Below are 21,644 nucleotides of genomic sequence, written 5' to 3'. Positions count from 1 at the left end.
TCATTTCATTTTTTATTATTCCTTGTTACATTTTATAGTTGTTACATACAGTTCTATGTATGTTGTTATATATAACGAATCTTTGAATTTAGTACTTATTTTTTTACACATCACAGTTTAAATCACACAAATTAAATAAATATTATTAATAGAATATATTTTTTACCCAGTTATAAGATAGTTTAATACTTTCCAAAAACGACATCACCCTTTCGCCTTCCTCAAACTCATCAAATTTATACCTCTTAAATTAATCACCAATATAATCTTATAAGCTGTATAAACCTATTTATTTAAAATCAATTGCTATAAACTATTTTTATTGCAGATTCTAATGCCCGATATATTTTAATTAGAGTTTTCAGATTATTATACTTAAATTTGACATGTGTACAAAAGTTATTAATTTTTTGCTTAATTTAATATAAATATTATCTTTTGAAAATTTGTATTATTTTATTTCTCTTTTTAAATACATTATGTGTGATACTTAAGGGATATTATTTTCCTTTCTACTCAATTAGACAGTCTAAATTTAAATTTAAGTATGGAAAAACATAAATATTTGTTATACTTGATTCTATTTAAATGTGTGTTTGTATACACTAAAAACAGGAAAATATACAACTTCGCCCCAATTCTATCGCAATTAAATTCACTTAAAGTCCCTAAAAATACACTTTTCATGCACACCAAAAATAAAAATTCAATGAAAAATTCATCGAGAAGTAAAAATCTAACTTTCCATGAGGAACCACCAGAAGTTTGTTGTATATTGTTCTTATTTCACTACTAACTGCTTATTTTATACTTAATTTTAGGACGTTTATGAAGAAAACAGTTATGATTCTGATTATGATGAGAAAAATAGCCAGAAAGACAATAAATTTATAAATGAAACAAATGATAACGAACATGAAACCTACAATCAAGGGGATGATGAACGGGATAATCATAAGGATGATACATTTTCGGATGAATTTAACCCTAACAACTCTGGTATAGATAATGTGAAAGATCACACACAGACGAACACATCTTTTACCAACGATGAATATAATTCAGAGGGAATTCAGGACCATCCATCTAAAGAGGACGATAATAAGAAAATTGTTGACGACATTGAGAAAGAGGAACAAATGAAGAGTATGAATTTTGATACCGGTAACATGATGGACTCTGCAAAACAAGCGAAAGAAAACGCAGATAAACTACTTAACGAGTATAAAGTAGGAACGTACAACACAGAAACCAACAAACACACCCTTCCTAAAGGTTTATTTCAGCTAGTTAAATATAAGTTATGTCCTAAATATTATTAATTTAAATATAGATGACGCTGGGAATATAATAATAACAAACACGACAACAACACCCGTGACTAAACAGGAGGAGGAAAAGGTTGACCCTTTAAAGTCAATTCGAGATGCCACTATTAGTCTATATGAACGGTAAGTATTTTTTAAACTAATGCACCATTTAGAGCAAAACAAAAAAACCTTCCTGTTCCAGATCCCGGTGATTTATCAACTCCAGGTAATATCATAATTTTATTAAGTTTTTTAGAAAAAATATACACATCACTTAATGCTCTTGAATATATTATTGACGGCTACAGGTATACCAAAATTGATGTAAATGATAGCACAAACCAACCAGATTTATCAAATGAAAATGATCAACCAACTGAATCAAAGGAGTCAGAACAGTTGGCTGACGAATCTGAAACAGACTCCATGGAACCAGAACGATTCCTACAGCTAAAAAATCCCTCAGAAGAAGATAATGAGAATGATGATGAACCCGATTATGAACAAAACGATGATAATGAAGATGAAGGGAATTTTAATAAAACTGAATCTGATGATGAAATGAACGAATCTGAAAATGAATCATATGAGCCAGAATCAGATAAAACACCAAAAACGGGAACATTATCAGCTCACGAAGCAGTGGAGAATTTGAAGGCTGTATGTTCATTTATATTAAATCAACTGTTTAGGTCTTAAATCAGCTATCTTCGGTACTGGAAAAGGTGGTAGAGGATAACATAGGAGTACGTAACGTCATCACGAAACAAATGATTACATCTGAATAAATTAAATTTCATTAATTTTTGATCATACATTCATATACTATAAAGTCTTATAAAATATAATACATATAATAATGAATATATATGGGAATCATATACATTATAAATCACAAAAACCAATAGTAAAATGGCGAGATGAGAGAGAGAATTATCTCTTTTTAGATTGTTTAATTTTATGAGTTTTAGCAACGTTCTTTTTAAAGTTCTCCAATATTGAAAGCTTCTCCTGGCCAGACTCATTGGCAGGCATTTTGAGGTGGGACGAAACAACACTGACATAGTCGACTTCGGAATCAGCCTTAAAAGATTCCCTGCGATAAGCTTCTCTCTTTAGTGCGTCATGCGTTGTACCAGATAAAACTTTAGTTGCCATGCTCTTGAGGTTAGAAAGCGATGTTTTGCCGAGCTGAGAAATACCTGATGGCTCGGTAGATTTGAGATCAAATTTAGAGGACTCAGAAAACTCTGAAAGCTTGGGTGCCTCATAGCTCCAGTACTGGTCGATACCCAGTTCAACTGCAGTCTTTGGAGGGTCAAACCTTAGATACCACTTATTCTGCCAAGGCATATCATTGGTCATCAGTGAGCCATACATGTATTGAGAATTAGAATCATAACCCTTTGATTGAGTGTAAGCATATGGGAAGTTAGAAACACTGGGTGAATTACCATTATTAAAAACATCGGCTTTGAAGGATTCTGAAAAATGCCAATCCTTGGTCAAATCTTCAAGGAGTTTCTCTGCGATCACATCATTTTTTTTACTGTACAACGATTTTTTAGGTGTATAAAATAGTTCCATTATATAAAGATTTTTATTACAGCCAGGTTTATGGCAACTAATGATGACATACACATCTTATTGATGATTCCAATATCGAACAATGACACATTTATATTAAATTATAACAAATTCTTAAAAATAATTAAAAAAATCAAGAAAAAAGTTTTAATGAGAACTATGAAGGAATAAGAAATGAATTTTTTATTTCAGAGATCAAATGTGGTGTAATTTTTGATCTAATATCTATAATTAACATTTTATATACTTTATTAATATTATTTAATTAGTATCACATTTGAAATATATATAAAAACATAACATACTATTCTATCCATACCTAAATACTACAATAATAAGAATAATGTAGAAAGATTTAAAAATATTTTTAGAAAGCCTTAAAATGTCTAGTACTGATTTCATATCAAAGGTCTGTTCAATTGATGGGAATAATTTCTGCGCCGACTGCGGAAGCAGAGCCCCTAGATGGGCAAGCGTAAATTTAGGCGTGCTCCTTTGTATTAACTGCTCTGGAATTCATAGAACTCTTGGTGTACATTTATCACAAGTCAAATCATTAACCTTAGATAACTTAAAACCGGACTGGATAAAAGTACTGTTTGATTACTTTTTATTTATCTGAGTTGTTTTTACCATTCTTCATTGTTTTTAGTCATTGCTGAGTATCGGAAATAATGTTGCAAATACTTATTACCTCTACAAGTTACCTTCTGATGTGTCAAGGTACTACGCTTCAGCCTCCCCTAGGTTAGTGGATATACAATTAATTTTGTTCAGTGATATGGAGATTTGGATTAGAAATAAGTATGAAAAGAAGGTTTACGCAATGGATGGTCTAGATGAACCATTCTTATTACTTTCCAAAGGTATTTTTATAGTTATATTAAACAAAGTTAAAGTATGAGTATTAATATTTGGTCAGGGTACAACCCACGAGAATCGGTATTAAATAGAACACTACCAGATAGCCAGCCAGTTTCTCAATATAAACATCACCATAGTCCAAAACACCAACCGTAAGTTAATTATATTTCGTGCATTGTAAAATCATTTGATCAGGGTTTCTGATTTACTGAGTCTGGGTGAAACCTTTGGAGTCCGATCGAACTATAACGAAGGAGTAAAAACAAACGTGAAGGATGGAATGAAGCCGTCCTTTGCCGATGATTTTAACCCCTTTTCAATAGACAACACTCAGAGAACAAATGATATTTTCTGGCCTAATGATAACCAATCACGTCGATCATACAAAGATGAGTCCAGAGATACACTTGGAGTCCCAGATGTACCTGAGCCTGAGGACTCTGATAAGATACGTGACGCTAAAATCGAAGCAGCCAAAAACTCTATTGCCAAACTATTCCAAAACCCAACCCAGATCGGCTTTAGAAACAGCTCCTACAACTCCGTAGTAAGATTTACATCCTCATTCTAACTTATATATTAATATAAAGAAATACAATATATATTTAGAAACCTAATTGTGTATCTGGAGATGGATTGGATTTCGATAATACTAACCTTAAGGACAATTTGGAAAGCTTAAACAGAAATTTATAATTTTATATCTTTTAAATTAGGGTATATAAATTCATATTTATTATTAACTGCCAGAAATGAGTATCAAAAATAAAATTAAAAACTTTAAAATTAAATATCAACACTATTTATCATTTAAACTCAAAATTTAGAAAATAACACTGATTTTGTTCAAAAATTTAGTAGTCCCCTTCATAAGCTTCCTCAAGGAATTCGTGACCCTCACCTTCAACCTCCTTGGCGTGTTGAGCCTTGTTGACCTTAAGGACGGGAATAACACGCTCCACGACCATGACCTTTGGTTCCTTTACGATTCTCTCTTTGGTCACGTACTGAGGAACATCCACCTCCTTCTCAACGTACTGTACCTGTGGAACCTCCACAATCTTGTCCTCGTAGATAATCTTGGGGACGTGCTTCACGCGCTCAACTACAACCTCCTTCTTCTTATAAACGGGCTTATATTTTACAACAGGAACATCGACATCAACGTATTTGTCAACAACTTGGACCTCGGGAACCTCAATAATCTTCTCCTCAACGTACTCCTTCTCAACCTCAATCACTCTAGTCTACACATGTTTACAATTATGAATTTATGACTGTAAAACTAAGTATTACATGTAAACTAATTAGGTAATGCATGAATAAAAAACTATAGAACTATGTTTAGTACGTACTTGAGTAATAGGCTCGAGAATTTGGTAGTGAGTGGCATCAAGTCCGTTGAGTTCGTCGGTGTTAACGCCGGCCTCCTCTAAAACTGACTTGTGATTGAGAAAAGTTTCCTCAGATTCCAAAAAATTTCCGCCAGAACAACAGTCAAACATATTCTAAAGAATTATTCATCAGAATTAAGCTATGTAGAGAGAAGAATGTAGTTGTATTTAGTGTGTTACAGCTGAATAACCGGATAAGTTAATAATTCGGTACCTATTTGCTGAAAAAATTAATAAATTAAAAATTAAACCTAACTTCTAAAATTTAAGACGACGATTATTTCAATTTTCTGATTATCAACGACTTTACCGGCATGCATTTGAGCCTTCTCAACAGCACCAAAATGCACACTGCAGGAGGAATCTCGGCCAAAACGAAGTCGTTTTCATTTGGGAGGAAAGAGGCTTTATTTAAGGCCAAAATACATCAAATGTGTAAAGCATGACTGTATCATTAAGGCCCGAAAGACCCGGGTCAAAACAAGCCTCTTTACACATAAAATTAAATTATAAAACTACTGAAATTAAATGAAAAAAAGGTTCAATAAAATTAATTTATTAAAGATAAAGTCTGGAGAGAGTGGAATCTCACCAACTTGGTCTGACTTCCCTGTTAAAAATATGTTTTCCATCAAGTGATGTGTTTGGCAAATTTAGCCAATTTTCGTGAATTGTTCTAGACTTGGTAAATGTTCCATCAGTATACTTGACTATATCGTACATATCCAACATCATGGGCTGAAAATAGGATTAATGTGTATATAAAATTACATACCCGTTTATAATTCTTCGGGAATCTTTTCATCCATGCAGTTTTCCTTATGTTTGTCCTACGTTTAGAAGGCTTCTTCTTTGGAACAGCAAATAAAAGGCTTCGATTTCTAAATGTGGAGAACGATGTGAAAGGAACAGAAGAGGTTGAAACATAGGTGTAACCTGGACTAATCTTTTGTTTATAATTCTTGTGTCGAGGAATGTTTAAGGATTCCACAAAAAAAAATAATTTTCCAGTTCTTTTAAGTTTAAAATGAGAGTTATCACTCAGATTTATGTGCGATAGAGTTTCAGTTGTCAAATTTATTATACAATCTAATGAACAGTATAGTTTCAAAAACAATAATGTTAGCCCAAAAATTTGCATAAATTAGTGTTACAGGAGAAGGAACTATTTTATGATCTAGAATACATATTTAATCCAAGTTATTATAGTTTAATGTAATAAAATTGTGTAAAAAATTCGTATAAAGAATCAAAAAAATGTAAAATATCAGCAACAAAGTCACAACAGATAATTTATGTTAAAAATTATTAATAGAAACAAAATGATAGAAATTATATAAATTGTTTGTGAATGACTACACCCTATAATTGATATAAATAGAAAGATTATATAATATAAATCATCAATAATTATTAGCTTATTACATCTAAAATTTAAAAATTTCAACATAATTATTGAGAATATTTGCTCATTTTAAGTATATTCATTTATTCTTACACCCCTTTATATGAAATTTGGTTATAACTCTAATTTTCGTATTCTACTTGGTAATTCCAATTTTTTATTTAAAAACTTAATTAATTCCGGTGAATATCTGAGATTTAATACAATTTCATTACGATCCTATTATTTCACAACCTATCCTAAAGGTATGTTATACCGCTAAAACTATTTTTATTTTTAGATCAAACTTCCTCAACAAATACCTTTAAAATACCTCATTGGCTAGATATACCAGGATCTGATAGTAATTTTTTATCTGATACTTTATCTGCTAATTCACAAGAATCAAAAAATCTTTTCGACAACGGATATGAGTCTAGGGAACTAACTGATAAAGTCGTTGTCTCGTCAGAGGAAAAGGGGCTGAAAATAATAAATAAACCTAGACCGTTGAAGAAAATAAGACCATTTATACTGAACGAGCTAAGCGCATTTAACACGAGTCCATATAAGTTAATCAAACCAATAAAGAAGAACCCAGTTCTTAGCCATATCTGGAAATTGAGAGTAAATTCTACATATAGAAAAGGATTGGAAAAAAGGCTTGTAGTAGGTTCAAGTGTAATAAGGCATATTCTAACCCATACGGAAGCGAGATTTGATACCATTCTTACCACAGATAAAGATCTCATAGACTTCGTCCTTTCAAATCCCACATTCAACTCTAGATACTCAAGAATACAACTTGTGGATAGATACACACTACAGTATTGCTTAAGAGGAACGACACATTCTAACATAGCCCCAGACGCTGTGGCTGATGCAGTCATTCCCAAACCAAATACACATATTACACCTAAGTAACTTTTAAGCACATTATTTACAAAAGATATGTATATTTCATGGTAAAGTGTAATGTTTACATAGATTTGTTGTCGCAATTGATAATTTAAAGTACTCACGCAATATTGGATCGATAATTCGAACCTGCTTGGCATTTGGTGTTGATCTTTTATATTATATAAACGGAACAACAGATCCATTTAACTGGAAAGTTTCAGTAAGTCAATTTAAATTTAAACTAAGTTTGGCATTCGTCTAATGGTTTATTAGTCGATAACGGGAGGATTACAGTATTCAATTCCTCACAGATTTGGTACACCACTATTCCATTTATACAACAAATAAATCTATGGATTATAAATACATTTATCAAAGTATAGTTTATATACGGTTATAGGTAATTTAAGTGATTTGAGGAAGTTTTGCAAGAAGAACGAATTGATTCCAGTCGTTGCTCACCTGGAAGGAGAACCATTGGAAACATTTAAACTCTCAGGCAAAGGAGTATGCTTAATTCTAGGCAACGAATCCCAAGGACCAAACCCTCAATCATTCAATTTTGCCCACAGGTTAATATAACACAATAGTCTCCTTTCTATTTATGTCCATGCATACTATCTGGTTTTAAATTGTAGTAGGCTGTCACTTTATATGCACCCATTTACTGATTCATTAAACGTTTCAATAGCTGGTGCAATAATAATCCGCCAGCTAAAGTGTTTACAATTAACACAATAGAGCTCAGTCTAGCTCAACTGTTACAAGTTAATATATAATCGGATTTAATACAACAATGTCGTTTTCACGCACAACCTTTGATGACCAGCCTCAAAAGTTTATGCTTAATAATCTACCAAACGATTCCATTTCACATCTAAGATGGGTAATTTATACATTTTATTAAGTGTTTTACACTTGTTTACTGATTTTTAGAGTACGACAACAAACCCGTTGCTACTGACGGCAGGGAGTTGGGACAAGACGCTTAGGATTTGGAAAATTAACACAGGTCTTGGTAACGCAATTAATACAGACATGGTGTGCAGCTTCAAACAGGATGCACCTGTACTATGTTCAGCCTTCTCTGCAGTATCTATTACAATTTGATCCTAATAATAGTTAATTATGAAAGTCATTTTATCAGCCATTTACTCAGACTCATGGTTTTGATAGGATTCAATGCGTTTATTCGGAGGAGGATGTACTAATAATGTGTTAACATACGATTTAAATAATCCAAGCGGTGCAGGAGTTATCATAGCAAGACATCAGAAGCCGGTTAATGGAGTTCATTGGATCCCACAGTTCAACCTCCTGTTATCTACAAGTTGGGACGGATTTGTGAACTTGTGGGATGGAAGACAAGAACAGCCGGTGTGGTCAGAGAACCTAAACTCTAAAGTTTTTGCATCTGATGTTAAGGATAATATAATGTGTGTAGCAGACAGTAACCGCAAACTTAATGTCTGGAGCCTCGAGAAACTACAACATTCCAACAGTAAAATAACTATCGACTCCAGTTTAAAGCTACAAATCAGAGCACTATCGCTATTTCCAGATACAAAAGTGCGGTCAGGGGTTGCATACAGTTCAATTGGCGGTCGCTGCGTAGTAAACTATTTCACAGAAGACGAAAAGAAGAATAACTTCTCATTCAAGTGTCATAGACAAGACCAGCCTGGCAAAGGCACGTTCACCTACTCAGTAAACGCAATTGATTTCCATACAGTGTACGGCACTTTCGTCTCAGGAGGAGGAGATGGTACATTCACCATCTGGGATAAGGATAACAAGTCAAGAGTTAAGGCCTTTAGTAACGTAGGAGCGCCTGTGGTGGACGTCAAGTTCATGTCAGAAGGTAACCTCCTGGCCTATGCCACAAGCTACGACTGGTATAAAGGCCTTAACCACTCACTAATATCAAACACTAATAAATCTATCGGAATCATCAAGGTACTTTTTGCGTAGTTTTCTACTACTCCACCCAATTCATTCTAAATAGCTATTTAAGTTCAATATAGCCTACATTAAGTATGCAAAATAAAAAATAATATATAATAGTTGAAAGAAGAAGACATAAAGTCGAAGCCAAGACCCTTTGGATCACGTAGATGATTTTTAATTTTTTCAAAAAATATTCTACAATATTTAAAATATACGACTATTATTACATAATCTATTATTGAACCAATGATTTAAGCTTGAGAACGGGCTAAACTTTGGAATTTATAATGTATGGCGTGATATAATTAGATCCTGGATGAAAGTGGTGTAAATTGGTATTTTTGTCGGAAATATGATATATAATGGGATATTAAAATAAAATAATTTAGAAAGTGGGATTATGAGAAGGAATTAAGAAGGTAAAGGGTCAGGTGTGTAGTGTTGAAAGTCATATTGGAATCCCCCTTAATTTGTAGTTTTATGATTATGTAAAAATGGATGAACGCAACAACTGGATAGTTAATACAAGAGTATTATACGATTTTATAAGCTGTATAAAGTTGCCGCAACAACCTCTTTCAGTGGAATTTACACAGACAACTGTCCAGTAAGTGTCCACACATTTGATGAGTTTTAGCCAAGATTATTCCGATGAAATATCATTCCAACAAATCGCATGCGGACTTCAATATGAAACAACAGATGACGTTTCGATTTACATTATAGATGTATTTTTGGAATTCAAACTTTAACCGTATAGGTCGCACTACCTTCTCAACCACTTAAAGAAGAATTAAAAAGATACTGTAAATGCCTGGATTACGAAGGATTCCCACTACCAACCAACACCCAATTCCCAATGTATCAATGTGTAGCCCAAATAACACTCAATAACGATGTCAACAGGTCTCTCCACTACACAACCTTTATTACAAAATACACAGGAATATAACTCTATTTTATAATAGTTATGCCTAATTCAGGCTTGATTAACTTCTAATTAATTTTAATTTGGAAATTATAAAAACAATATGTCCAACAAATGATAAAATAAATGAATTAACATTTAATGTAGAATCTTGTCAAAAACTAAGGATGGAAATGTGTTGTTGGCAGCAAAATCAACCGATGGTATGGAATAGTGATGAATAACTAAGTTTAGTGTATTTGTTCAACCTAAACAACCTGGATTATCACCAGGAAGTGAAGAGTTAGTTTCGTTCTTTACAATAAAACAATTAGATTTGGAACCGATTTGTACCTTAAAAGGCCACCAGGATGAAGGGTTAGTTTAAAAAATCTAACTGTTAATTTTCTCTAGATATGGGCTGTCTTTCAACTCAAGTTGCACCAATTTGGCCTCCTGCTCTGAAGACGGACTGATGTTTATCTACGATTTGAACAGTATTATTCAATATTTACACCAATTATATATTAATATTTCGGTTTAATTCGTTTGTAGAAAATGAGGCCGTTTATAATTACAAGCATTCTGGAGGACTTAACTGTGTAGATTACTCAAAGAGTAATGAATCCAACTGTTTTGTCGCCACTGAAGATGGCTATGTCCTACTGTACCGTTTTTTCATTAAAAATTGTTTATAGGATCGATACTAGGCAAAAAACATCACACCTTAAGGTAAAAATAAACACAATTTGACTACACAACCAATTTTTACCTGCTTCTAATGTATTGAATAGACTAGAAAAGTTGGTGGTGCCGAAAACTCAGTGTCAACAACTGTCCATAACCCGAATGTCTTCGCATCAGGGTCAACTAAAGGGGTAAGTTTTGTGAATTTTACATTCTCAGGAAATCCACCTATGGGACCAAAGAAACATTTCCGAGCCTTTACATTCAATTTCTGTCCACAAAGGACCGATCGTAAGACTGCACTTCAATCAGCTAAATAAGTCGCTGATATCTAGCGGCTCTGAGGACTTGACGATCTGCGTACTTGACCTTGAGTCCGCAGGAAAAGATGTCGACTCTACTGACTACGATGAAGAGGACGAGGAAGACGACGCTCCTCCAGAACTTGTTTTCACTCACACCGGCCACCAGGATAAAGTTTACGATTTCGTTTGGAGCAAAAATCAAGAAACCGAAAATGTATAAACTATTTTCTTTAGATATAGTAGATATACCAAGTATTATTAAAATAACAAACAAATCTACATGATTCATAGCTTATCGCATCAGTCGGTGAAGATTACTCACTCCAAATGTGGCAGATGGTAAATTAACAAACTTGGAAAAAATTGTTTAGACTAGTCAGTTACTAGAAGAATCCAGCGATTTCGAAATGGATTAGTCAATCCTTTTGACGAATTATCAAGTTGTTGAAGCATTAACACATAACAGTACTATAATAAATATCTTATATTCATCATGTATGTGGAATAAAATTAGTTGCATGTTTGACTAGGTTTGTTTAACGCTACAATTGTAGTGTTTCTTTTATCATCGACACTGACAGCCAAAACCAGTCTGTTATCTCCCAGTATTGTTGTTACTGTTACAGTATTCAATTGGTTTCTATCAGCTGCAGAAATCTGTTTGTATCCCTCGTCTTTGTGGGAGAGGATTCTCACGTTGCGGAAGACTATGTCCCCGAGACAGTACTGAGGGAATTGGGAAGGGTACAGATAATGCCTCTTTAAATAGTCGCTAAAATTCCAAGTAATATCATACACGCTAATCATATGGACTCCAATGTTAAGGTGCTTCTTCGAGAACCCGGGCTGAACCTTGCTTAGGGAATCAGTCATTGGGCCAAAGAGATTTGAGCCAGGAGTCTTTTCAGCTACAGAGAAGCTTTCATTGTTTGAGCTCAACACCAAAACGTTGATTGGTTCATTTTGACTGTGTGAAATATATATAAACTTATCATCTTCATTGTCAGTTTTCAAGTCAAACATGACGTTTCCTACAATTACTGAAGATTTCGGAGCTCTTTGTTTAAAGGCCAAATTCGTAAAATTATCATCAGTATAAAGAAGCTTAAAGTTGTCAAGATTTTCTAGTTTCTTACATGCTTTGTGAGTCCTTGTTTTTTTGGTTTTCACGAACTGGTTAAGACACAAAACTTGTACCTCATCATCCGTACCGTCTTGAAAAGAATCCATTTTACCGCTCGATTCCCTTTTATGCCACACTTTGGAGGTCAAGTTAATCAGTTGAAACCGTTCTTCCTCCTCCAAATACTTCCTTTCCTGGTACTTAGAGCCATCAACACTATAGAATACGTAATTCTCGTATAAAAACATATCTCTCAGCATAACGCTTACGTGTTTGGTTGTCAAATACTGGGTACACAGTGACGCCATTACAAATCGTTTCCCTTCTGGAATTTTAAAAGTATAATTACCAAATTTAAGTCCGGTTACTGTACTTACACGACTCTCGGTTTCCAATCCGTCAACATATCTGTAAACTACACACTTGCCACAATCCACTTTTTCCAAAAATGAGTCATTATCTTCCGCAAATGTATCCATATTTAAAATATATTCTGTGGTTGAAGAGGTTTGTGAATTAGACTTTACTTTTCTTTCCGGGTAGGTCTTAAGATCCCCGAAAAAATTGTAATCATATAGTGGCGACATAGTGTCGCTAAAAATCCCAGGTGTAAATTTATAAAATTGCTCAACTGTTATTGCTGAAAACTGTGATGACACTACAATGTGATAATTTTTACCGATTGCTGAGATAGAATTAGTTTTGGGGACAGAGTTTGTGTAGCAGATTTCAAAGCTATCTGCATCCTTTGATAAATTGAGTTTAATATTTTTAAAGGACAATTTGTCGAAGGAGTTTCTAGTATTTTTAAATAAAACACAGCGGAAATCTAGGGGACCGGCCTTAACTTCCTCACGATCTTCGTATCCGTCAGTTCCGGATAGATCATCTCTAGTTATTTCTATAAAATCTTGTTTTTGATCAGGAAGTTTAGGGGATGGAACAATAGGCTTGGTTGGAACAGTAACTCGTGTTAGAGCAGTATCTTGAGATGTAGGTGTATCTTGTGTTAGGCTAGTATCTTGTGTTAAACTAGTATCTTCTGATGTTTCAGCACTTTGCGATTGAGATGTATCTTGTGGTGGACTGGTACTTCGTGGTCCATATAACATTATTGATCTACCGGTACCTGCAGTTATTGGACGATAAGCAGTTGGTCTAGAAATGGTTCCTATGCTAGAATCCGTATCTTGTTGAGCAGAACTTGAGGGTACTTGCTGATCAGTTGTAGGTTCAGCAGGACGCTCAACACCAGGTTGAACAGAAGTTTCATCAGTTTCAGACTGTTTATCCGAGTCTAAAGTTTTATAGTATTCCAAAGCTTGCTGATCTAAGAGATCGGAATCAGATTCAGAAGGCAACTCTTCTACAAACTTAAAATATATAGAATCACCGGGTAGGGTCAAAGCAGCCTGTTTGTACTTTTTGGTAATTTTAGACCCTTGCAAATCATAATTGATTTTAACAGTATACTTAAGATTGTACATAGATAAACTCATAGTTATATTCTTGGCAAAAGGGCTCAGGGATACACACCTATCTCCAAAGACGATTTTTACATCTTTGCCAAAAACTATTAAATCGTCCACCGAAAATTCTTTATCAGAGACATTTCGAGTTTTAACACTTAGTCCCAACGGGTAATAGTTATCCGAATCGTGAAACAGGTCAAACACAACATAGCTGCGGGTACCGGTTAAATCCACAGGGAGAATCTCATCATAAATTGAGTGAGATTCGACAAAAGTTGCGATTTTAGTTAAAAAAAATAATTTATTAAAAAGTCCAAAAATTATAAAAGCTACATTTAAGATTTTCATTATTTAGGAATATTTGGAAGATTATTTTCCATTAATGTTAGCGATACCAAATTCATTTCTGAGATAAACGAGCAAAATCCCGGGAACCCCTTTGAAACACAAAATTACCCCTGATCATCAATTAAAATAAAAATATTACTCTAATGTGTAAATGATTTCATGATTAATTTAGCCTGATATTCGATGCACATTAGAACACAGATTCATAATACTTAGTCTCAAATTCCTTCTAAATAACTTATTATTTATTCATTAATAAAAGTTTTAATTAATATTAGTTTTCGAGATTTCCCCTAAAAGTACAAATTCACCAATATATTTATATAAATGTACATTTATTTAGAGTAGAATATTAATTTACATGATTTAACCTTCTCCAATTAAAACTAAAAGGTGATACAATCAGCCTCATTTGAAAATTTCAAGTCCTTTGTGCGATACATAGTCAATATCTTTCAAGTCTAGAATTTCAAATGTGTCATTCATGAGTTTGTAGGCGTTTACCATAGATTTGTTGACAGTTTTAGTTGCGATTACTATTAATAGTTCATTATTAACTTTGGATTCAAAGACATGTTTAGCCAGTTGTTTGGGAACTCCCTTGATAATAACATTTTTATACTTTACGTTATTGATAACACGTTTGGACTTAGAAATCGTTGTGTAAACATTCGTATTGTTGTCTATTTTCAGTTTTAAAATTGAACTGTCCATTCCACTTTGTTCGATCTGTAAATCTACTGGGAAAATCTCTTCTTTGTATCCTACCATACTTAATAAATTTCGGTTTACCACTAATGATTCCAAGTTCGAAAGTATCCCCCAATTAATCCGAATATTCGGTCTTTTAATTTGATGTTTAGAATCATTATTATCATGCTTTTGTGACACAGTTTTCAGTGAGTCTTCGGTCTTGTATGACATAAAAAACACACAAGTGCTAACATTTTTGTAGGGATATCTGACCCAGATATTATACCTTGTATTTTGACGGTTAATAGTATGAGTCTGTTCACCAAACTTTATTTCAAATTTCTTAGATCTAGTGTATCCCGTAAAGTAGTAATAATCATCATTCAATATCATATACCTTAAATCTAGTGGATATTTTTCTTCATTAAAATCTAAAACTTCCTGCTGAGATTGATTAATTGTTTGCTCAAAAATGTCAACTGATTTATCAATGAATGGTATTTTTGGATCATCGCCAAGCTTATAATCTTCTGAATTGGGTGAAATTTGAGTAAATGTCAAAGTTCCCTTTTTACCATCAGAAAAAGACGCTTCTATACTTACTGAAAAAAGTTTATCGTTAAGAGACTTAGTAACTTCTACACTTGAAAAATTACCAATAAGCTTGATTTCATGCCTCCCAAAGATTATAGGATTTAATAACTTAGAAGTAGATTTATACATTGTAATAATTTTTGTACCAACTCTGGTTTTTGTTACGGAAACATCTGGTAAATACACACTTTCGATTAGTAAAGGGATTTCGGCGGTTTGATTACTTATGGTAGCATCGTGATAGTTATTACGCTTAAATTCCTTACACCCATGATCATCATGATGACAATAGAAAGAATACATACTTTTATCAGCTAACATAAAAGCCTTGTAAAGGTATCGACCTTGTGCATCCTTTAATCTAAAAACTTGCATCCATTTATGGTCGGTAAGAACTTTATAATAATTGTCATAAACCGACAATTCACCTGGGTTAAGAATTAAATCGTTGTTTGAATGGAAAATTGTCAAATTATCAATGTCGAATTCGGACACATCATTTTTAGGGTGGTCGAAATTTATTCTGACAGGTAAAGTATTTGGATATAAATTATGAAGAGAATCATATAACATCTTTTCTATATTCTCTATATTCAACTTGTTTACTGAATAATTTATCTTAGTGTTAGACATTAGTAATATGTTATTCTTGTTATGGTTTATTTTATACAGTTCTCTTCTTATCTCATTTTCAAGTACCGTATCAATTAAAAGTAAAATATGTTCCATGTACACTATTCTAGAGACCAAAGCCCAACCCTTTTCAATCTTAAATTCCTGATTTTTAGTAACAACTTTTCCAATTCTTTTCCCATAGTGAGTCTTAAAAATTGAGACATTATAAGATGGTAATAACACCTCAATGTCATCAGAAATATGTGTGTCGTTCATGTTTAATGTGATATTTGTCCATTCATTTTCAATCTGAAGGTTTAAAACAGTGTTTAAGTCTACATCAGAAATTGCTTGCTCCATTTTATTAATTTGAGTAGTTTCAAACAGATTTGAAGCATTTTGTTTAATTATTGTTAAATCTTTATTTATATGAGAAATGACTACAAATTTTGAGTTTTGGTGTTCACAATAAAAAACTTGAGAGTTGAAATCAAAAGTTATGTCAAAAGTTTGAGAATCTAATTTAAGCTTTTTAAATACTTTGTAGCGTAAGTACAAACTAGAATATACTGTTACGTGATTATTGTATTTTGCAGCTAAAATATGTTTCTTATCCAAGCTTTTTAAATCTAAGTCAATAAATTCTACATTCGGATAATTTTCTACATTTGGTCCTTGGCCCTCTGAGACTGTTTCCTTGTTAAGGAACGAAAAGGCCATATAATGGGGAGATAACAAATTTTCCATAAGAGCTCTGGTATTAGTTTCGTAAAACCACTCGATTGTCTTACATTCAGTTGTGAAATCGATAAATTTCTTCACATTTATAGTGTTAAATAAAAGAGTTTCATAACCTATGGCCGCAAAACTTAGGAAATATTCATCTCCATATTTTTTAACACTTAATAGCCGGAAGTTATCCATTACCGCGTGTTTTAATTCTGTGGTACCTCCAGAATGATGAATTTTTACAGATTCTATTAAGTTGGTAGTGTTTAATTCCTTTGGCCTTAGTGTGTAATGGTTTGAGTGTGTGTACAGGTGTAAACTCAGTTTCATAGTATCATCGGGTACATTTTTACTATTTAAATCAAATGTTAGCTTAAATTTGTTAGAATTTCTATTGGAAACAGTTGAATCAACAATACTAACATTATGGTCAAGGGGGATGGCAAATGAATCATAACTTTTAAATTCTATTGGACTTTGGGAAATACATTTGTGATAACTACAAGTCCAGCCGCCAGTTATAAGTTGGCAAATTACAACGTAAGATGTGTTTACAATATCATCTTTTTTAGTAAAATAATGCCAAACAATTAAATCTTTGAAATTTTCTCTAAGCTTGTAAGGTGTGCTTGAGAATATGACCTCATCCAAATTAGTTATTTTAGAACTTTCTGCATTTATATAATAATACTCACCTTTCGAAAAAGGAACCCTCTTTATGAAGGGAGGAAGCGATAGAACATTTATATTTAGTTTAAATACAGTATTGTCAGTATTGAATTTGAGCCAATTGAGAGCAATAACTGATTTTAACAATGTCTCCTTTTCATTGAGTATTCTATCATACCACCAAAAACAACTTCTCTCTCTAAAAACACGCCTCATTGTTCTATGTCCTTTCTCGTTGAATGATTCTATTTCTATGCATTTCCGATTTTTTTCATCTACATATGTTAAAACTGTTCTGTAGGTGTATTTAAGGTCACACTGCAATTTTCTACAATAAAAATATACACATCCTATTGTATAATTACTATAATCTTCTTTATCAGTAGATTTAATATTATACAACTTGATTTGCGTTCTCACATTTTTGGTATCATCATCTAAATCTGTGACTGTTATAAACCTGCCATGATTATTACTAGCGAGGTTGATTTTCACGTATTTATTTGCTACAATATCATCAGTTGTACAATATTTCTGATATTTTCCCGATTTTACTCTACAAGCATAATCGATTGACGCAAAAAAATAACCGATTTGTTTCAAACCCCTCCACATGAGTGGAACCATACACATTGTACCAAGTGTTGTCCCGGCCAAACACAAACCGGCTGAAACCGGCTTGAAATTTTCGATGAGGACACTGAAACTTAATAGAATCAGGAGAAGGGTCTTCCTAAGATTCCTCATTTGACAACGAGTTGTAAATTTGGATTTATATGAAGGTTCTCATGTATATATAACAAATATTAAATACATAACTAAAAAACATAAATTTAAGGGCATTATCGCATATGGAAGGCAGTTTTATAATTGTTTTATTCCATTGCAAATTAGTGCATTTTATATACTTCTATATATTACATAATATTAAGTGGCCTTTTTAATAATTGATTATTATAATCATGAATATAGTAATTTTATGTTATTATATCTTCCATCATATTAGGATAATATAATTTAATAACAGCCTAATATAGTGTGTATGGAATGTTAACGGCACTATACCATATACTGATATTTTTATCATTTAAATTAAGATTCCAAATTATTTGGATTAAACAATGTTTTTATTAATTTGTCATATTTTGTATTATCTGAAAGGAGAGATTTAAGTGTGCTTATCAAGTCGGATCTTTTAACTGTTAAATCATCCAGCCTTTCCTCCTCATTATAACTTAGCCTCTTAATTTTAACAGTGTCAGTTTCCAGTTCAGAATCTCCAACCAACACCATCAATGATACTCCTATATTATTATTAAACAACACTACCAAACTAAGTAGTAATAAATAAAAATGTGTAAATGGTAACCTTTATCTGTCGCAGCATCGAGTTGTTTTCGAAGATTCGCGTTGACGTTATATAGAAATTCAGCTCTAATTCCATGAGTCCACAACATGCCAACCAGTTTCATCCTTTCAAAGAACATTTGAGGGGAACCTACAGAACACACGAAAACATCCGTCAAGTCACCCGAGTTCTGCTTTGGCATTGTTCTAAATAGTCTCTCAATACCCACTGACATTCCTACCGAAGGTACATTTTTGCCAGAAAACATGCCGATAAGCCCGTCGTATCTCCCTCCTGCCCCCACCGATCCGATATCTTCATCTTTCAAAAACGCCTCGAATATCACACCTGTGTAGTAGTCTAATCCTCTGGCAAGGCTCATATCAAACATCACTTCACTTTCTTTCACTCCAAACGACTCTAAATAGGACCACAATAATTCCATATCGTCCAAAACATTACTATCTGAATCATCCTTTGTGAGTGTTTTGATATTTTTATCCCTCAGTTTCCCTAAAACTTCCTCGAAGTTTCCATTAATCTCAATAAACTCTTTAATCTTATCTGCTATGTATTCAGGTAATCCCTTTTCACTAGTCATTTCAAGCTTTACTTTATCCCACGGCACTTTGTCGAGCTTATCTATAGAACTGCAAATAGTTCTGTGCATTGAAACTTCAACTCCACAGTGGAAAAGTACAGCGTCAAGAATTGCTCTGTGGTTAATTCTAACAGCAAAGGATCCTTTCAGAAGCCTTAGAACCCGTACTAGGATGAAAATAACTTCAGAATCTGGGACCATTTTGGGGTATTCTCCAGCACAGTCCAGGTCACATTGATAGAATTCTCTATACCTTCCTCTTGCAAGTTGTGGTTCATCTCTTCTATAAACCTTTCCTATGTGAAATCTTTTAATCTTTTCCATTTTATTCATTGCCACAAATCTTGCAAACGGCACTGTTAAGTCATATCTGAGTGAAAGTTGTTCTCCTCCCTGGTCTTTCAAATCAAAAATCAACTTCTGGTCCTCTCCGTACTTTCCTAACAGGGTCTCCTTTAATTCAAAAACCGGAGTTTCTATTTCAACCGCTCCGTGTTGTCTGAAAATGTCCTTTATTGAACTAATTACTACTCTCCTTGTAAGAACTTCATTTGGGCAAAAGTCCATAGTGCCCTTTGGCAACTTTGGCAGTCTGGTTTTCTGGTTCTGCGGGACCAAGAGAGCTTCGAACCTATTACAGAGGTTAAGTAGACCACTTCCGCTCAGTGAACGTGAGATTATGTCCCACACTCCCGAGTCACAGTACTTAACTCCCTTGCACACTTCTTTGTCCAAAAAATTTTTGTATAACTCATTTCCGTGACCCAAAACTGACTTTTGGCCCTGTTTACTCGATTTGGCCTTCTTTTCATACATTTTCTGGTCATTGAGTTCCTTCAAATTTAGCAAATTTACTGATACACACAAACTAAGGCTAGCGAAATCATTGTACAAATCAGCCAGATATTCTAGCGATGTAAGAGTTGGCTTCGGCATGTTATCCCACCTTTCTCTAAAACTCGAAAATAATTCATTATACTTTTTCATCGACTTTTCTAAACACTCAACTCCTAGACCATCGATTGAATTTTGCACTCCCTAACATTTATATTAATATTATATAGAATATATTTAACTGGATAATCCTTACGTTATTGTATGATTCTGAATATTTTGAGAACATGAGCGGGAGCAGTTCGTTGTAGAGAACAGTTACGTTTTTTAGGGAATACAATAAAGCGTTAAGTTGGGAATCCAATGACGCACTCCATGCCTTGTTGACTACATTTTGCAATTCTAGTGATTATTGATCATCAAATAATTTGGGAAACAATACCTGGTTGCACTAGATTTGAACAAATTGATGAAAACACCTTGGAAACTTCCTTCAGAATTGACTGAGCTAAGGATCTCAGTTCAGCGTTGTGCACCAATTGAGTTGAAACCAGTGATTTTACGGTCTTATCTCCACCCTGAATTAATTGTAAACATGTGTTAATATGTCAATAATTACCCAATTACCTTTTTTGGAATGAGTTTGCTATCTTCAGTTAGCCACAATAAATTTCTCACAGTTTCCATCACGTTAGGAATCTTCTGCAGTTCAGGAAGGAGTAGAAAGTCGTACGGAACTGAAAGTGCTTCGCACAGTAATCCCATATTCAAATCACTTAAATTTGACATTGTTTTCATCAGTGAACCTAAGACTGAAACGTTGGACAAAAATTCGGTTTGTGAGTTAACTAGTGAATTAAGTTCATCCGATGATAATCCGACTTCCTTTTGCAATACTTCTGACGGGTTCTTTAGGTCAGATTTTGGCGATGTAACTGTGGATAACATTCTTGGTATTCCTGGAGACTGGGTGTAGGTATAATCTCCATTATAAAGGGTTGTTTCCGCTGGAAATCTATTAAAATAAGAGTTTGTGTTTAGAGCTTTAACCAATTTAGTTATAAACAATGAATTAGGTTTCGGCTTCCATCTAAGTGCTTGTTGAAGTACGTTGCAACAAATCATTCTTGACTTTAGGTATTCTATATCGACAAATGGGACTTCAAAATCAGTACTATTATTACATTTTTCTACAGAATTTAATTCTTCCAAGTTTAAATTTATTTTTTTAGCCAGTTCAGGCTCGATCGAGATGTGAACTTTTGATAAACCTACCAAACACAAATCATCAATTGATAGCAATTTGTTGCAATCCAGGGTCAAATATGTCATA

At 33.4% G+C, this 21,644-nt stretch overlaps 12 protein-coding genes across 12 annotated transcripts, besides 2 other annotated features; 5 read left to right on the top strand and 7 right to left on the bottom strand.

Moving 5' to 3' along the window:
- Positions 1 to 547: 547 nt before the first annotated feature.
- TA19025 (uncharacterized protein) lies at positions 548 to 2,098 on the top strand (the record flags this gene model as incomplete). Its single annotated transcript, XM_949488.1, has 6 exons — positions 548 to 763; positions 822 to 1,275; positions 1,334 to 1,451; positions 1,484 to 1,536; positions 1,567 to 1,970; positions 2,003 to 2,098. 6 exons carry the CDS (start codon positions 548 to 550, stop codon positions 2,096 to 2,098), a joined length of 1,341 nt encoding a protein of 446 aa, XP_954581.1.
- Positions 2,099 to 2,243: 145 nt separating this feature from the next.
- TA19030 (uncharacterized protein) lies at positions 2,244 to 2,897 on the bottom strand (the record flags this gene model as incomplete). The annotated part of the gene is made up of 1 exon (XM_949487.1): positions 2,244 to 2,897. One exon carries the CDS (start codon positions 2,895 to 2,897, stop codon positions 2,244 to 2,246), a length of 654 nt encoding a protein of 217 aa, XP_954580.1.
- A 382-nt stretch (positions 2,898 to 3,279) lies between these two features.
- On the top strand, positions 3,280 to 4,457 carry TA19035 (GTPase-activating protein, putative; the record flags this gene model as incomplete). Its single annotated transcript, XM_949486.1, has 5 exons — positions 3,280 to 3,489; positions 3,550 to 3,763; positions 3,820 to 3,913; positions 3,957 to 4,308; positions 4,371 to 4,457. 5 exons carry the CDS (start codon positions 3,280 to 3,282, stop codon positions 4,455 to 4,457), a joined length of 957 nt encoding a protein of 318 aa, XP_954579.1.
- Positions 4,458 to 4,615: 158 nt separating this feature from the next.
- TA19040 (uncharacterized protein) lies at positions 4,616 to 5,653 on the bottom strand (the record flags this gene model as incomplete). Its single annotated transcript, XM_949485.1, has 5 exons — positions 4,616 to 5,008; positions 5,117 to 5,269; positions 5,336 to 5,376; positions 5,412 to 5,481; positions 5,582 to 5,653. 5 exons carry the CDS (start codon positions 5,651 to 5,653, stop codon positions 4,616 to 4,618), a joined length of 729 nt encoding a protein of 242 aa, XP_954578.1.
- Positions 5,654 to 5,743: 90 nt separating this feature from the next.
- On the bottom strand, positions 5,744 to 6,296 carry TA19045 (uncharacterized protein; the record flags this gene model as incomplete). Its single annotated transcript, XM_949484.1, has 2 exons — positions 5,744 to 5,893; positions 5,931 to 6,296. The coding sequence occupies 2 exons, from the start codon at positions 6,294 to 6,296 to the stop codon at positions 5,744 to 5,746; spliced, it is 516 nt and encodes a 171-aa protein (XP_954577.1).
- Positions 6,252 to 6,296: a sequence feature (Signal peptide predicted for TA19045 by SignalP 2.0 HMM (Signal peptide probability 0.817, signal anchor probability 0.000) with cleavage site probability 0.301 between residues 15 and 16).
- A 367-nt stretch (positions 6,297 to 6,663) lies between these two features.
- Positions 6,664 to 7,463, top strand: TA19050 (uncharacterized protein; the record flags this gene model as incomplete). The annotated part of the gene is made up of 2 exons (XM_949483.1): positions 6,664 to 6,805; positions 6,841 to 7,463. The coding sequence occupies 2 exons, from the start codon at positions 6,664 to 6,666 to the stop codon at positions 7,461 to 7,463; spliced, it is 765 nt and encodes a 254-aa protein (XP_954576.1).
- A 772-nt stretch (positions 7,464 to 8,235) lies between these two features.
- Positions 8,236 to 9,410, top strand: TA19055 (SONA; the record flags this gene model as incomplete). Its single annotated transcript, XM_949482.1, has 3 exons — positions 8,236 to 8,325; positions 8,376 to 8,531; positions 8,616 to 9,410. The coding sequence occupies 3 exons, from the start codon at positions 8,236 to 8,238 to the stop codon at positions 9,408 to 9,410; spliced, it is 1,041 nt and encodes a 346-aa protein (XP_954575.1).
- Positions 9,411 to 9,880: 470 nt separating this feature from the next.
- TA19065 (chromatin assembly factor 1 protein, putative) lies at positions 9,881 to 11,505 on the top strand (the record flags this gene model as incomplete). The annotated part of the gene is made up of 11 exons (XM_949481.1): positions 9,881 to 9,993; positions 10,024 to 10,114; positions 10,147 to 10,292; positions 10,462 to 10,517; positions 10,549 to 10,596; positions 10,629 to 10,671; positions 10,708 to 10,790; positions 10,849 to 10,960; positions 10,992 to 11,025; positions 11,088 to 11,171; positions 11,200 to 11,505. The coding sequence occupies 11 exons, from the start codon at positions 9,881 to 9,883 to the stop codon at positions 11,503 to 11,505; spliced, it is 1,116 nt and encodes a 371-aa protein (XP_954574.1).
- A 290-nt stretch (positions 11,506 to 11,795) lies between these two features.
- Positions 11,796 to 14,228, bottom strand: TA19070 (uncharacterized protein; the record flags this gene model as incomplete). Its single annotated transcript, XM_949480.1, has 1 exon — positions 11,796 to 14,228. One exon carries the CDS (start codon positions 14,226 to 14,228, stop codon positions 11,796 to 11,798), a length of 2,433 nt encoding a protein of 810 aa, XP_954573.1.
- Positions 14,229 to 14,636: 408 nt separating this feature from the next.
- TA19075 (uncharacterized protein) lies at positions 14,637 to 18,275 on the bottom strand (the record flags this gene model as incomplete). The annotated part of the gene is made up of 1 exon (XM_949479.1): positions 14,637 to 18,275. One exon carries the CDS (start codon positions 18,273 to 18,275, stop codon positions 14,637 to 14,639), a length of 3,639 nt encoding a protein of 1,212 aa, XP_954572.1.
- Positions 18,195 to 18,275: a sequence feature (Signal peptide predicted for TA19075 by SignalP 2.0 HMM (Signal peptide probability 0.970, signal anchor probability 0.029) with cleavage site probability 0.650 between residues 27 and 28).
- A 345-nt stretch (positions 18,276 to 18,620) lies between these two features.
- TA19080 (histidyl-trna synthetase, putative) lies at positions 18,621 to 20,464 on the bottom strand (the record flags this gene model as incomplete). Its single annotated transcript, XM_949478.1, has 3 exons — positions 18,621 to 18,832; positions 18,898 to 20,429; positions 20,457 to 20,464. The coding sequence occupies 3 exons, from the start codon at positions 20,462 to 20,464 to the stop codon at positions 18,621 to 18,623; spliced, it is 1,752 nt and encodes a 583-aa protein (XP_954571.1).
- Positions 20,465 to 20,522: 58 nt separating this feature from the next.
- TA19085 (uncharacterized protein) lies at positions 20,523 to 21,643 on the bottom strand (the record flags this gene model as incomplete). The annotated part of the gene is made up of 3 exons (XM_949477.1): positions 20,523 to 20,713; positions 20,754 to 20,889; positions 20,939 to 21,643. The coding sequence occupies 3 exons, from the start codon at positions 21,641 to 21,643 to the stop codon at positions 20,523 to 20,525; spliced, it is 1,032 nt and encodes a 343-aa protein (XP_954570.1).
- Position 21,644: the final 1 nt, after the last annotated feature.

Source organism: Theileria annulata, chromosome 1 (assembly GCF_000003225.4).
Source record: "Theileria annulata chromosome 1, complete sequence, *** SEQUENCING IN PROGRESS ***".
Taxonomy (NCBI): domain Eukaryota; phylum Apicomplexa; class Aconoidasida; order Piroplasmida; family Theileriidae; genus Theileria; species Theileria annulata.
This window is presented reverse-complemented; position numbering and strand designations above follow the sequence as displayed.